The 14,891-nt window shown below is 44.7% G+C and overlaps 1 protein-coding gene across 2 annotated transcripts; it reads right to left on the bottom strand.

Annotated features, from left to right (window-relative positions):
- Positions 1–5,772: 5,772 nt before the first annotated feature.
- On the bottom strand, positions 5,773–12,468 carry LOC103804259 (retinal cone rhodopsin-sensitive cGMP 3',5'-cyclic phosphodiesterase subunit gamma-like). Of its 2 annotated transcripts, none has more exons than XM_009076862.1 (4): positions 12,406–12,468; positions 7,639–7,825; positions 7,338–7,378; positions 5,773–6,461 (listed from the first exon to the last, which is right to left on the bottom strand). In XM_009076862.1, exons 2-4 carry the CDS (start codon positions 7,776–7,778, stop codon positions 6,385–6,387), a joined length of 258 nt encoding a protein of 85 aa, XP_009075110.1. In that variant the 5' UTR covers positions 7,779–7,825; positions 12,406–12,468; the 3' UTR covers positions 5,773–6,384. The 2 variants fall into 2 exon arrangements, with proteins under 2 accessions (XP_009075110.1, XP_009075109.1); XM_009076861.1 differs by lacking the exon at positions 12,406–12,468 and adding an exon at positions 10,832–11,032 and having other exon boundaries at positions 5,922–6,461.
- Between the last annotated feature and the right edge of the window lie 2,423 nt (positions 12,469–14,891).

Raw genomic sequence — 14,891 nt, 5'->3', positions numbered from 1 at the left:
TTGTGGTACTATTTCTGCATAGGCAGCTGTAGTCCAAAATTGCATCATTTACTGACCATATTTCATTCCAGTGTCATTGCTGACTTGCTTCCCTTTGCTCTTCTCTGAGACTGATGCTCACTAGATCTCCTAGCTTAAGATTTGTGTTTGAAAGGAGTTTTTCCTGATGCCTTCATCTCCATGTTCCTCATCCCAGCTGTCTATATGTGACCTGGCCATGTACTGACATTCTCAAGACCAGCTGTGCTGTGTCTTCACTGTGCCCCCTTGTTAGCAAAGTTCAGTATCCACAGGCTGGAGTAACACACTGGCTTGGAGACCAGGATTGTTACTAATTCATTAGTTCCTAGTGATGTACTTACAAAGTGCCTAGCATGGAAAGACCCTGATCCCAGAGAATGTTTCTAGTAAAACTGCAGTTGCCAAAGCCAGATCTAACAAAACTTTTTATTTTCTGTGTGGTTGGCCTGCTGCAATTTTTCTTCCCTTGCTTTCAGACCTGCAGCCAGCTCTCCTGGTGCAGACAGATGCAAGCATGCCAGCAGCTGCCTGCATGATAAGGTGGCTGGCTGGTGTACAGATTGGAGCTGGCTTGAATCCAGATAGCTTTTGTGAGATGAGCGAAAGAGTTTGCCTTCTTGGAGAGAAACCAATGTGATGAAGCAATTGGGAGTTTGTGCCTCAGGTCACTTGCAGGGCAGAAATCTCCATATGGCTGAGGAATTGGCCTTGTCTCCCATCTGTCTGCAACCTGCTGTGCCCCTCTTTACCCCCTGTAAGCCTGCATAGATCATGCTTCCAAGGGATGTGTTCCACCAGCCTACATTGGAGGGGGTGTTAAGAGTCCCGGGATTTCTATCTTTTGCTCCTTCTGGTGTCCTAACCAGAGGTTAGGGTAAACAAAATGCAGGTTATTGAGTTCTCCTAATGGCACAAGATACAGATTCTCCCACTGATGTTATTCCTGCTTACCTACTATGTCACCCATTATTACATGGCCATTGTGGTGGTAGTCTGGATCTATGTTTTGATGTGTTTTTCTCCAAGTTCTCTTTCCTCCTGGATGGTTGTGCAGCCACTTCCTGCAGTGTCACAGATAGAGCAAGGTCTTCTGTAAAGGACCAAGTTCAGCTTGCACAGTGGATTCCCTTTGTAGATAGTTAGTGCCTTGTGCGGATGCTTTTCTTTGCAACAGGCTCAGAGCTCCAGCAAGTGCTTCTTGGCCATCTGCTACACCCAGAACCCAGTGTACTGTTTTGGCAATGGAGTTAGGGCTTCACCACATTGCTTCTCCATGTTCTCCACGTTCTTGAAGGAATCTTTCCTTCCTGTGCAGTTTTCTTGTGCTCACCACTGTCCTGATCAAGTTCTCAGGGTGTTAAAAGCATTCTTCACTCCCAGTGCACCCCTAACTGAAGTCCTACTCTTCATGGGGTAGTGTAGTTCATCTATTTTTGTCATATCCCTGGTCTGCTCTGCCTTCTGGACAGTCTGGTGTATGTTGCGTATGTGCTGGTGATTGGTACACTCAGACACTTCATTTACAGCCTCAGGAATGTGAGAGGCCCTCAGAAAAATGTCAGAGACAAGAAAGTGTTTAAAAATGCCTGAAGGCAATGAGCCTTCATAGTGAAGGTATTCTTTTCACTCAGCAGGAGCAGCAAGGACCAGAATTCTCACCACGGTTATGCTAAACTTCAAGAAGAGGAACCACATAAAAAGTGAGAGCATTTGTTAAAGATAAGTTAAAAGTTGCAAGTGATAGAATGAAATCCTTATGTGCTCCCAGCACAGAGGCTTCAGTAATCCCACTCCCTTCAGGTGGATCATAGTTGGCATGGAGAAGGCTGAGAGCCATAAATGCTGCCTGCCTTGGGCTGTCAGGACAAACTTTGGAGGTGCAGGTGCCCAGCCTCAGGGTACTAAGCTGATCCCAGCTTTGACAGCCCTGACAGCACTCTGGGCACTGGGAGTAAGGTTTCAAAGTTAAGCAGTCTGGTATGAGGAAATTCCAGAGTTGAGCACATTTATAAGCATGTGATACTGTCTTTTATTTCTTTTAATTTTAATTGCATGACTTTCTTTTTCTTTTTTTTTTTTTCTTTTTTTTTTATTTTTTAAATCTGTCTAGATTTCCATCACAGTTGTGTGGTGATGCTGAAACAGACTGTTGGCTGGAATAACCTGCCCACCCTATGAGGCATTACATAAATGCTCTCAAAAATACAGACTCGTAGATCTCTGAGCTGAATCCCTGGATTTTACTGTCTCATTGAGATCAGACTCAGAGAGAATGAGACTCAGTAATGAGTACTTATAGCTCCAACCACAACCAATGATAGCTGTATTTTAAACATGAAGACATAATGTTAGGTACTCTGAAAAATCAGGAATTGGTGACCTAAAGGTGGTGGGTAGTCTTGACAATAACTTTTCTAGTGCTTAAAATGCCTTTTACAAAATAGAAAAAGGCTCCACAAAACACCGAGTGATATTGTCAGGGTACATTTGTTTGTCCAGTTGATCAATACCATGGGAAAATATGACAGTGGCTTGATATTGAGTGAGGTGCTGGTTTACAAACTGTTGGGAGGATAGGAATTTTGCACTAAGCATTTTCAGATCTCATAAGGAATGCAATTTACACTGACAGTTTGGTGGTTTTTTAAATTTTTGTTTGTTTATTTATAATTGAGATTCCTAAGGTGATTTAGATTTTTTTGTGGGGAGGAGGTGGTGGGCAGAGAAAAGGGAAGCAAGACAAGTGCTTCTCACTTTTCCCAAGGTTCATTCTTTTCTTGAAGAGACATAGGTTTATGAACTTTCCCACTAGAGTCAGAAACTGAGGTCAGTGAGGATGGGACTCAATCATTAAAGTTTGTTATTTCTTCGAACAGCAATAACCTTGTGAGATGTTTCCCCGGTTTTCAAAGTACTTTTGGGAAGGGGTTTATAAAAAGCCCCCACAAAGTTATTCCTGGAAGACTCATACTTGTATCTCACAGGACAGAGACCATTCAAATACAAAAGACTTTCAGTTGGACACTCGGTGATGAGTTGCAAGAAAAAAGCTGCAAAGATGGCACAAAAGAGAACAGTTCTAAGGCTGAGACCTGTCAGCATAACACCTGGAGGCAATTGAAACTTAACAACTTGAAACCCCTGTGAACACTTAGAAAGTTCAGCAACAGCAAGAAGCAAGAGGAGATGAGCATTTGCAGCTCTGTCTTGCAGTCACAGCAATGAGAAGGAACTAAGTGGAATTCACATGCAGACGCTCAGTTGCATAAAGAGTCCCACAAGACTTAACTGGCCAAAAGATTTCAGCCCTAAGGAAACCATGGGAGAATACACCAGTCATCACTCGGGGAAAAACTGCTTCTCAGATGATATCACAGTCGGTCTTTATTGCCTATTGTTTGGAGATAAATAGCTGGTTTTCTCTAATGAGGAGTGGTGAGTGACTTTCAGAGCTTTCTCCAGGAACGCATTTCAGAATGAAAAGCTAAGTCATTCGTGTTTCTCTGGATCTATTTTGTAAGCAAGTCAAACTACATTCCCAGGATGTTTTAAAGCAATTTTTATTAATTTTTTTATTCCTTTTGACATGTTTTTATAGTAAAAGAACAAAGAATAACGCGTTACAATGTGTATAGACTGAAGTCCTTCAATGAGCTGTTTTAACACGTTTGCTTTCTTGCACCATAACCATGTCTCACTGAAAAATGGAAGTTTCAGGAGTTATAGCTCATTACAAAAAACTCAGAACCTCAGACAAAATAGCTGTGAGAGCGTTTTAAGACTCCTCTTCTAAGTCTCAAAATGCCTTACAAGTAAAGGAATAAATGTAATCCCTATTAATTAATAGAAATTACTTTTAAAATAACTAACAAACTGTGTTGACTCAAAGCATCTTCTGATACAGCTCATCAGCCAGGCATGAGAGCTGGGGTATGTGTGCATTCCTGTTCAACTCCTCTAGGAAGGAAATGGAGTAGTTCTCTGATGGGAACTGAGGATATGGCAATCAGATGTGGAACTACACCAGAACCCTCCCATTTACTCAAATGCTTCAGTCCCTGGACTAAGGAGAATTTTGCTTTTACCCCAGTGTTTTCTGACAGAGTATCTCACTGTCTTTGGACTGTTCCCCAAAGCCTGGGGTGAAAAGGGAGCAAAAAGACTAATTCAAAATTTCTCCTCTTGTTGTTCTCCTGCTTAAAAAAAAAAAGCTTAAAAGAGGGAAAATTCAATTACAATAGAGGCAGCCAGCTTGCAGGATCCAAAAGCTGGATCCAGTGGATCTTTTCCCAGAGAGAGGAGGACAGACCAAGAAGGTGGAATAAGGATCATATGATGCAGTGTGATGTCATGCAAGGGAAAGCACAAGAGCATTGCCATAGGAACATTCACATTTAACCATAGAAGGAGAGGGCTAGCACATGAGCTTGAAAAAAATGAAATTAGTCCCCTGCAGTAAAAGCTAAATAAAACATCATTTATATAAAGAACACTTAGGGAAAGGAGAAAAGTGTTAAAAGGTGAGAAAGGCAGGAGAAACTGGAAGTGGAAAGGACAGAGTGTGTCTGCCCAAGGAAATAGCTGTGGGCTGCAATTAGCTAAATGGTACATGACTCCTGCACTGTAATAGTGTTGTGGTTCTGAACCACTCTGTGGTTTACTGCTGTTTCTAATGGCAGGAGTGCTGAATAATAAAAACTGTACTCTGGACTGCCAACAGGCATTAATTTCCTTTAGCTTTTGGTGCTGAAGCTATATTTTAACTGAAAACTGCTAGCTTTTATTTCTGGAATAACAGCAGCAAATAACTATAGCAATGCTTTATGCGTGGGGATCAATCGTTTAGACAGGATTTGCTCTCCTCTCCACAGCCACTCCTTGCTCCCATGAACATGTTCATCACAGGAAAGACAAGGTGGGGGGAGGCAGTTCTTATGCAATGAGGCTTGTCAAGCTAAAGGCAATGATTAAAAATGCCACCTCCTCTATGAATATTATGTAGCTACAACAAACTTGCTCCTTGCCTCCAAGAGAAACAAAAGCGCTTCCTTAATGCCAGGGCAGTTGGGAATCTTAGTGCCTTCCCTGAACATTTAAGTGGTTATGGGTGCCTCACTACTCCCCAGCACTCAGGCTGCCAGAGACCAGGAGACATAGATCGATATGGTTAAGTGGATGTGCAATGTGCTTGCCTGCATATACACATCCTACCCCTCCCCTGCCTCCCCACCTGCTTTGCTGTTACCTCTCTCTGGGGACACAATTTGCCTGCTTGTCCAGACAAGCTCTGGAGCTTGAAGTTGCCAGGGGATGGAGAGAGAAAAGCCTTCCTACTTATGAGGGGTGGTGTGAAGGGAGACTTGCCCCATGCTAAATACAGGGGAAAGGGAGCAATTAATGCAATACCATCTTCTGCTGGATGTGGCAGGGCTCCTGGCACAGTCTGGTGACAGATCATAATGACTGTCTGTCTTCTTAACCAGCAGCAAGCATGTCCTGGGGAGCAAATGCCTCATGTAAATATGTATGGACATGGGGACAGTGCAAGTGTCACACAGGGAATCCGATCGAAGAAGAGGAAACAGTGTCATTTGGAGTGCTGCTTCCTTGGAATTGCAGCCACAAAAGAATGAATAATAGGATTAACTCACTTAGCTATTGATCTCAGACATACACAGTTTCATTTAACATTATTAGAACAGCCAGACTCTCATGGCTCATAGCTTGTGGGCAGTACAGCAGAGACAACATTTGCAAGCCCTTTTCCCCATTTGCTGATGAGGTAAATTTTAGCAGCACATTCCTTATGGTGAACCCCTGGGGAAGGGTCTCCTATGGAAAAATAGCCTAATGTCTGGACTGGTGACTCTAATGCTGTTCTCTACAGATGTACTCTCAGCAAATAATTGGTGGCCCAAATAACATGGGGACCTACCCCTGAAAATTCTATATAGAAAGCTGTCAGGAAGGGAAGGAAGGAAATCAAATGGGTTTGATATAATTAGGTCTGGACATACATGCACACAATATCTCAGCTAATTGGGGGAAAAGTTCAAATACAGCCTCCCTGTATCTCCATAAACATTGAAGATCTATGACAGTGAGAGAAGAAAGAATATGGTACAGGGAGGCATTAAGACATTTTTCAGTTGTTTCATCACATGGAGCCTGAGGTCTGCTCAGGGCCCCAAATAACTTCTTTGCCAAATTAGTCTGCAAAGGACTTTCTCATAACTAGCTCTTACAAAACCACCCTGCCCATAAGTGGATGGATGCAAGGGCCAAAAATAAGTGTCAAAGGTGGTGAAGACCATGCTAGGATCTGCAGAGTCACCAGGTGACACCAGTAGAGATGCTGACACCTTAGATGATCCCGAACTGGGCCAACTCGTGCAGTTCCAGATGGCTGAAAGCTTCCCATGGGCAAATCACTGTGATATCTGCAAAAGACAGAAAACAAGAAAGGGGTTCTGGTCACTGCACTCCTGGGATTACTTTTGTATTAATGGAAAGATTGATTTACTCAGGAACCATTAAGAAGAATGAGACTCCACTTGAAGGTTAAATGAGCAGATGAGCATTTCAAATCTAGAACTACCTGTCAGACCAAACCAGATCAGTGTATTTTCTCTCTGTGAGCTAAAGCAAGCCATCATTCTTATAGTCTTTTCAGTGATTGTGTAAACTGGTGTAAAAATTCATTCCAGTTGTGTGGTTTCTCCTGTTCTTATAAACTACCTGTAGCCAATCTGTGATCTTAAGGACATGTGCAGTCTTAAATCAGATGCTGAATAATTTAGTGTTCAACATTTAGGATCTGTAACTCCTTTGTTATCGATGCATACAAAGTTCTGACTGGTTACAGTTCATCCAGTGCATGTTTCTCTATCACAGATGGGTACATAAAATTCTTAAAATTAGGATTCTGATGACAACACAAATACTTAACCATCTGTGATTTAGTTCCTGTGATTTTTGGTATTAATAGCTTAGCATTTGGCATTTCTTTGAGAACTTCATGCTGCTGAAATTCTTAGCCAGAGTATAAGAAGAAAACAAACAAGCACTTTTGCAGCCAAATGTAAGTATTCAGAAATTGACGCATGCCTAAGTGGCCTTTCTGTCTTGTAGTCTATATAAGCATAAGCATGAACATAGCAGCTTGTGGAGGGAGTACTAGCCTTCTCTGGTGACCCTGAGAGCTGTAGAGAGGTCAAGGAAACAAAGCAACCACTCCAGAGTGTCCTCTCCCATGATGAAGCATGCCTGTGCTTGTGCTAAAGCAGGGCATGACAATAACATACTGCAGATCTTACCTGTGCCCAGTCCCTCCATGCCTGGGATGTCATCTCCAAACCTAGGAGAGAAAAGAGCAGATAAGGAGTGAGTTTGGGCCAGCAGCAAGGGAAGGGGAGCTGCCCTGAACTCCCAGTCAAGGAAGGAGAATTATGGGTGGGCAGCAGATGAAGAGAAGCAGCTCCAGTTTGGAGAGCTGATGGCACCAGGGGGCAAGGGGAAGACTTCTGGCCCAAGGGAAGACGGTATCGCAGAAGCCCAGGTTAGCAGTCGGGAGCCACCCAACTAGAACAGTTCCTTTTATTTCTGAAATTCCCTTACCCTCTTACTCCTTTTTTGGGGGGCTTGCTCTTGAACTGCCTTGTCTGTCTCTGCTTGAACTTGGGAGGCCCCTTGCGTGGTGTGGTGGGACCAGCTGAAGTATCTCCAGTGTTGAGGGTGGGGGCTGGTGTCTCACTCATCGCTGGGCTGTGTGCGGCAGGCACGCACCTCTCTCAGGGCCCTCTGTCTGCAAGATAACAGCAAGGACTATTGCAACACACTGCTTATCTCTTCTAGGTATCTCAAGTCAGTTGACAGAGTTATGGGAAATAAAATTGTGACAGGATTAAAGATAATGATATTAAACAAAAAGATTTTAATGCATACAAATTAAGCAGGGTAGCACTGCCTTTCATCCGGCATGCTAGGTGTCCCTAAGCAAAGGACACTTGAGCTAAGACCAAAAAGGCACTCAACCTCATGGTGCAATGACTTGCAGAGTCATGGAGACTCACACCTCCTTGTCTCAGACACAGCTGGACTCTTGGAGACAGGTTGCTGCAGCAGCTTGCCCCACAGTTTTGGTAAAATAAGAAACTTAATGCCAATGTTGTTTCTTCTCTAGTTAGCACTGGAATAGCAGTGCTGATGTTTTTACTTACTGGTTCAGGACACGACTACTAGGAGGCACAAAGACACATGTATGTCTTAGAGAGACATCCTGGCCTTGAGAATCATTATGATATACTTCACCTGTTCTTGTACTTGTGCCTAAGCATTACCTTTTGAACATTTGATGGGCATGGGACTAATAATAAACTTATGGGAAATAGCACAGGATCACTGAAAGACTATAAAGAAGGCTAAGGCAAACCACAGGAGACTGTCTTTTAGTCAGAAGTTAATTGCTCAGGATTTAGGAGAGTAAAGCCTGTAACTTTCCCCAAGATATGTCCATTTTGGCATTTTTGAGATTACATTACATGCACTGACTTCACCACACTGTATGTGAATCAAGCTCCACTTCACAGGGGCTAAATAGTTATCATGGAGCAGTTCTTGTTTGGGATACATCTCTCCTGCCTCAAAGGGCAGAACTGATGCACTCTGAGCCTTTTACTTCCTTCCCAGAGAGGACAGCAATAACTCTCACGAGTGCCCAAGGGGGAGCTTTTGGCCTTTTGTCCCCTCATCAAATTTTGTGCTATTTAGTATGCTAGAATGGTCCGAGCAAGTGCATTTATGGATAAAAATAAATGCATTTTTTTTCTCCTTTCCTTGAAGTCACGTTCTTCCCACGACTGTTACATATCTCTTATCTCCAGGTGTTCGTTCCTGTGTATCCAGGCTGATGTAATCGCTGATGGAATTAACTTCAGGATTTGGTACTAAAGACTAATCTCATTATGTTACCAAAGAACTCTGCCTTAATCCCCAACATCACCTGCAGTGACACTCGGGACTTTTAATCTCAGATCTATAAATGCCATCAAAGATTTTTTTTTTCCATAGTCTAAAGAGAGTTCGTGTCTTTGACTGTCCTGAAATAGCCACAGTGCTGGAGAGCAAAGCCTGAGATACCAGGAGAAAGATCATCCGAGCAATCTTCCTGTGTCACTTCCACATCAATGTGAAGTGAAGAGCCATATTTCTGTTTCTGTTGCAGTCAGGGAATTTTTCACCCAGGACGTCTTTCCATCTGTGGTGGCAGCAGGATGGTTCCAAGTGATAGCACCTAGAGGCATGCTAGTTCTTCTGTTGCTTGTGGTCAGGCTTCTGTCACAGTTGTAATATCCCAAGCAAGGGACTGGACAGGTTCCAGCAGTCCCAAATGGAGCAGCAGATGGTTGTGTCTGCAGCTGAAGTATGCACAGATGCTATTCCCCCGCGTGTAACACAATGCTTCCTAAGCACACACTGTGCCCAAAAACACAAGGATCAGCTCAAACCATAGATGTTACTTATTTGGCTGCCATCTCTACAGCACCTGAACAGTTGCCCAGTACTTACAGCTTTATCCTCACAGCACAGTGGCAGGACAGGCAAACACTGTCACCTTCATCTTTTACAGAATGAGAATAGAGGTGCAGTGATTGGTACGACCTGGATCGCACTGCTGGGAGGAATGATGAAATCTTTTGACTCACAGTTTTTTAGGGCCAAACTGAGAGTTGGAGGCATTTTGGCTCCAAAATAAAGACAGAATTTGGCACCACACTGTTACTCAGAATGGAAGGAATTCAGATGGTACTGCCCTCAAACAAATGCTTTGCATCAGAAAACTGCTCTGTAGCATGTCTGATAATGCCCTGAAGTATAGTATTATGCCTCTGTCTCAGGTGCAATTCTCATCAGTAGGTTGTATGTCTCAGATACCTCAGATACCCCTCCTGAACTACAAAAGACACACATCCACTTTTAAGCACCATGTTCATCTGATATGACAAGATACTTGTCAACCTTCTCAAGGGCTACTCCTAAAAGTACAACAGAAAAAACAAACCAGCTAAGAGATTTTCAACCCTTAGGACTTACATTCAAAACTTGTAAGATGCATTTGACCTCCTTCTCCAACTGAGTTCTTGTCCTGCTTCACCAGCCCCTGCTATCTCCCAGCATGACACCTTAACCACAAAAATGTCTTTGAGGGTCAAACCCTCTTAGTTCCTTGAGCCCACACCATGTCTCTGACCTTCACTCAATAAAGGAATAGCTAATGGAAAGATTCAGTCTTTGGAGTTTCCTTTTCCCCCAGTCTGAAGTAGTTGTATCCACCTACCAGCTACTCAATAACCCAAGATTTGGTTGGAAAAAGTATCTGCTCAAATCACACTTCATCCTCTTTCACCTGCATGAATTCAAAAAGACTCAATGAATCTAAAAGGGACAATTCTAACTTCTTTCTTACTAACATCCGTCTACTTATTCTGTACATGCATCACCAAAAGAAATGACAGAGGATGGACAGCAAACTTAATGCTACATAACAACCTCCATCTTGCAGCAGGAAACAAGCTGCCCTCCCACCACTGAGCTGGTGGGACTCACTTGCTGTCATGTGCAATCAAAGATTTCTCTATTCATGTTTCAATGGGCCCTGTCCCACAGCACAGAAATTGCCTCAGTTTCCACATCTTGGGAACCAACTGCCCCTACACACAGCCAGACCAGCACCCCAGGATCACAGATGTGAAAGAAATGCCAATAGCATCCTCTTCCTATGGGAATTTAACAAACTTTTGTCTTACCATACCTGGTTACTTGGATAGTCCTTGGTACCCGAACGAACAGGTGTCTTGACAAACGTTTTCAGTCTCCTCTAGATCTCTGCAAGTGCTGTGCTGCCTCCTCCTAATGTTTCCTGGGATGCCAGAGCTCTTTTGCTTCTGCCAGGACTGGGATGCAGCTTCTGGGCAAGAGCTGATGGTTGTGCATGCAAAGGCTGTTGAGGCATAAGATGCTCTGCCATGCACTTCCTCTGCCCCCTCCTCTGACAAGGTGTTATCTAATTGCCCCTGACAGCTTTTCTGCTCAGTCCAGGGTTTAATCCTCTGGGTAAGAACTTTGCTTGCGTCTGAATGCTAATTATACCTAATACACATTAATGTTCTTATCTCAGTTGCGTCAGAAATCCCACCTCTGGGTTGTTGGCCAGGTTAATCATCCTTCTTCTAGTTTGCTTTGCATTTAAAGGGGCTTGAATAGTACTGACAAATGCTGACTCTTTAATCTGACCTGTCCTTAATCTCTGATTCTCTGTGGAAAATGTTCCTGGCAGATAATGCAGATGCCTCATTTGATCTTCTTCAGACAGTTTTGGTGTAGGAACTCCTCTTCCCCTGTTGGAAACCTTCAAACATACAGACTGCTCCACATACATTTGTCTTATGCTGCCTCAGGGGTGTCAGACAAAGAACCTCCATGAGCCATAGCCCTCCATGCACAGAGAGTAGACAGCAACCATGAGGAAATACCCTTGTTTTCACATCCTTTTTGAGGGACTTCTTGCATGCTCAGCTCTTGGTCTCATGAGAGCCACTAGCATCATCCTTGCAGATAGGCTTTCACCAGGGAGTATTGTATCCAGTGTAAGATGCCTTTGAGGAGTCTCACAGCTCCAGTCTCAGTTGCTGGAGCTGGTTAATCACAGCGATGGAAAAAGTCTATGCAAGTTCAGCCCTTTCTGTTCCTATGTTTTACACAGGATCTCAAACCCTTCATTCTAGCAGCAATTTTAAGACCAAGAACAGGTGAAAGAGGATGCCCTCTAAAAGACAGAAACTCATTTCAAGTAGAACTATATTCCCAAATGGAGAATCATTGGAGAGACTTTCTCAGTTGAAAGAAAGGATTCAGTAACACCAGAGGTACAACATCACATGGTATAAACTTCCCATTGATGGGCCCTGCATGTACAACTGGGCACCAAGGCAGGAAAGACCAGCTGCCTGTCCCAACTGCTCCTCAGGAGCCCCCCAGTGCTGTTCACACACAGGCTCAGCCAGTTGAGGACACAAGCCAAGGGGGTTCCAGGGATTGAGTGGCCCTGCAGAGAGCAGAGCTGCTCACACAACCAGGGAGCTTTGAATCAAACCACTGCTGCAGCACCTGCCCTAATGTTAGAGGAAAGAGAAAAAAACACCCAAGAACCACAACTCCCTCTCTTAGCTACTGGTTCTGTTCATGCTCTCCAAGCATAAAAAAAATCCAGATTTTTTCCCCATGGGATTTTATCTGGACTTTTCTCTCCCCTGGGTTTTGCAGCCGGTTCCTTTTTCACACCCCTGCCCACCTTGCTATTGCTTTATGGTCCCAGAGAACACTTACAGTGCCAAGAGTTCCTCTTGCAAATCATCCAACTCCTGTCCTCCAGCCTGCGTAGAAAGAGTCTCGAGGTGTCCTTTCTCCTACAGATATACCCTGCCACCAGGTGACATAAGGGCACCAGTCGTGGGCGGCTGCCTACCCGGTGGGGGGGAAGTGGGGGGAGCACTGAGATCAGCACTGTGCAGGCACAGCTCCAGCAAGTCATGGAAGAGGAGCAGAGCCTCAACATGCTCCTGAGGAGTGATGTGCCCCTTGCTGCAAGAAGGTTGTGGCTTGTCTGGAGCTCCTGGGGGGAGATCTCTGGAGAGGCAAAGAGAAATAAAGAAATAACTTGTCCTTTGAGTGATGCTGCTGCTTGGGAACATACACACACGTGCACACACACACTTGAGTTCACAAGTCAGGAATGGGAGGATTTGGTCCTAATCAACCCCTATCCTTCCCCTGCGCCAGTGAATGCCTGCAGAGGTTTCCAGTAAACTTCTCAGTGGTGCCACAGGGGTGAAGATACATCTAACAGAGCAATGCTCATAATCAGCCCAGTGACAAGAGGGCTGAGTCCACTCAAGCGATGCTTGCTCATCCTCAGTTGCAGCAGTGCCTCAGTTATGGACTGTAGCTGTCTGGCTTGAGGCATAACCACAGGGTTAACAATCCTCTGGACCCCTTGGCTCTGGTGAAGCACCTCTCACTTTACCCTTGTTGAGCATCCAGCTCACAACATGAGATGAAGGCTGGCAGGACCAAAACTGGTCCCAGAGAATGGAGTAGCACAAGGAGCATTAGAGCAACACAGGGGCAGAAGGAGAACAAAGTGTGCGTTTGTGTGTGGTGCATGGGGTTTGTCTTTGGGCGAGGCTGGAGGAGGCGGTTTTGGAGCAGCCATACTGGCCAGAGGTGTAACTGTGTGTGACTAAGAAGGGACAGGCTCCCTCTGGGGTGGCAGACCCAGTAGGTACCAGTCCAGCACTGTACTGGTGCTGAGCAAGAGCCCCATAGCAGAGGCCCCTGGCCTTTCTGATGGCTGAAGTTAGACAAGATAAATCCTTCTATGAGACTCTTAGCTTAAATTAAAAAAATCAATAAGGTCCTAGCCCCTGAGTGGGCACTGAGATGCTGGGAAGTAAATCCTATGTGCAGCCATGAGTCTTTCAATCTAGCAGAAAAGGAGCAAACACACTTAGATTCCCACAGGTTTAAGGATGATCACACAGCTTTCAGAGGCTTGTGCAATAATTTCTGGGCACAGGAAAGAGGATGGGGGCAGCATCATGTTGGCATCCTCTCTTCCTTGTGATGACTAGAGCTTGTATACAAATGTGTGGAGATTGATTGCACTCAGCCTCTTCTGACAGCAGAAGTGATTACTGTGGGCAGGGACCTGCTTGTGTGGATATAAAGAGGTGCAGCCTGCTGGCAGCAGACTCTACTCCCATCCCTGCTGCTCATTCCCATGCCTCCATCTGCTGCAGACAGGTTTCTGGGGGCTTCCCCTCCCCTTCTGCTTTTTCCTATGTAGGTAGAGTTGCTGGGGAAATCAGCACTAGAACCCTCTACTCCTCTTTTCTGAACCTGAAAAATTTCCATATGTTCACACTGTTTGTTTTCAAAACACCCTCTTTGTTTCCCTGTTTCCCCAATGAAATCTGTCTCATTTCTCCTTAACAAAAGTGGACATGTGGGAAAAAAAATTTCCATGGTGTCACATGAAGCTATTATTTTGGCACTGACAAAACATGATAGAAACTCCCTAAAGGGCCCCACTTACCACGTTTTTTTCTTATCTCCCAGCATTATCAAGACCATCCATCCATCCATCCATCCATCCATCCATCCATCCATTATCTCTCTCTCCTTTCCCCTCACAAAGCAGGTGGCATTTGCTTTGCAGGGATGTGGGTGCAGCTCCTTTTCAGACCAGCAGGCACCTGCTTCACATTCATGCATGGCTGCCACACTGGATGGATGACAAGTCCTGCTCAAGGCCTGAGTACCTGATCCCTGTCCCTCCCTGCCCAGACTTTTCCTCCCCTGGTCCTGGGAAAGCCAATGCCAACCTTTTTGGACACAACAGTTGCCATCTGATCCAAACCAGAGCTGCCCCAGAAGCCATGGTGTTCAAGTGGTAGCAGTAGTGCAGTTCTTGTGGCCTCAAAGGAAAACTCATGAGCTTCGTCACCTCTGGCCAGATTATATCCTGTTCCAAGGAATCACTTAAAAACATCTCCAAGGTTTCTGACCCTATTTATGTGCTGGTGTAGCCATGGAAACTGTAGCTATACCAGAAATAGAAGCTCACTTGAATGACAAAGAAAACACAAGTTTACACAGTGATTTTTCCAGAGGCTGGCTGAGCTCATGGGACTGTGGGAGGAAATCCCAGCTGAGGCACAGACTCGGGGATGCAGCTGACGAGGGCTGTGGCTGACGTGGGCCACAGTAACTTTCTTGAAACGTAGCTCTACAAGCTTGTGCCAGGTGCTTGA

This window comes from Acanthisitta chloris, unplaced genomic scaffold (assembly GCF_000695815.1).
Source record: "Acanthisitta chloris isolate BGI_N310 unplaced genomic scaffold, ASM69581v1 scaffold46376, whole genome shotgun sequence".
In the NCBI taxonomy this organism is placed as follows: domain Eukaryota; kingdom Metazoa; phylum Chordata; class Aves; order Passeriformes; family Acanthisittidae; genus Acanthisitta; species Acanthisitta chloris.
This window is presented reverse-complemented; position numbering and strand designations above follow the sequence as displayed.

Coding starts and splice junctions, on each gene's coding strand:
- LOC103804259 (XM_009076862.1), bottom strand. CDS start 7,778: ATGAGTGAGACACCAGCCCCCACCCTCAACACTGGAGATACTTCAGCT. Junction 7,379..7,638: donor CCCAAAAAAGGAGTAAGAGG/GTAAGGGAATTT, acceptor TTTCTCTCCTAG/GTTTGGAGATGACATCCCAG. Junction 6,462..7,337: donor CATGGAGGGACTGGGCACAG/GTAAGATCTGCA, acceptor TGTCTTTTGCAG/ATATCACAGTGATTTGCCCA.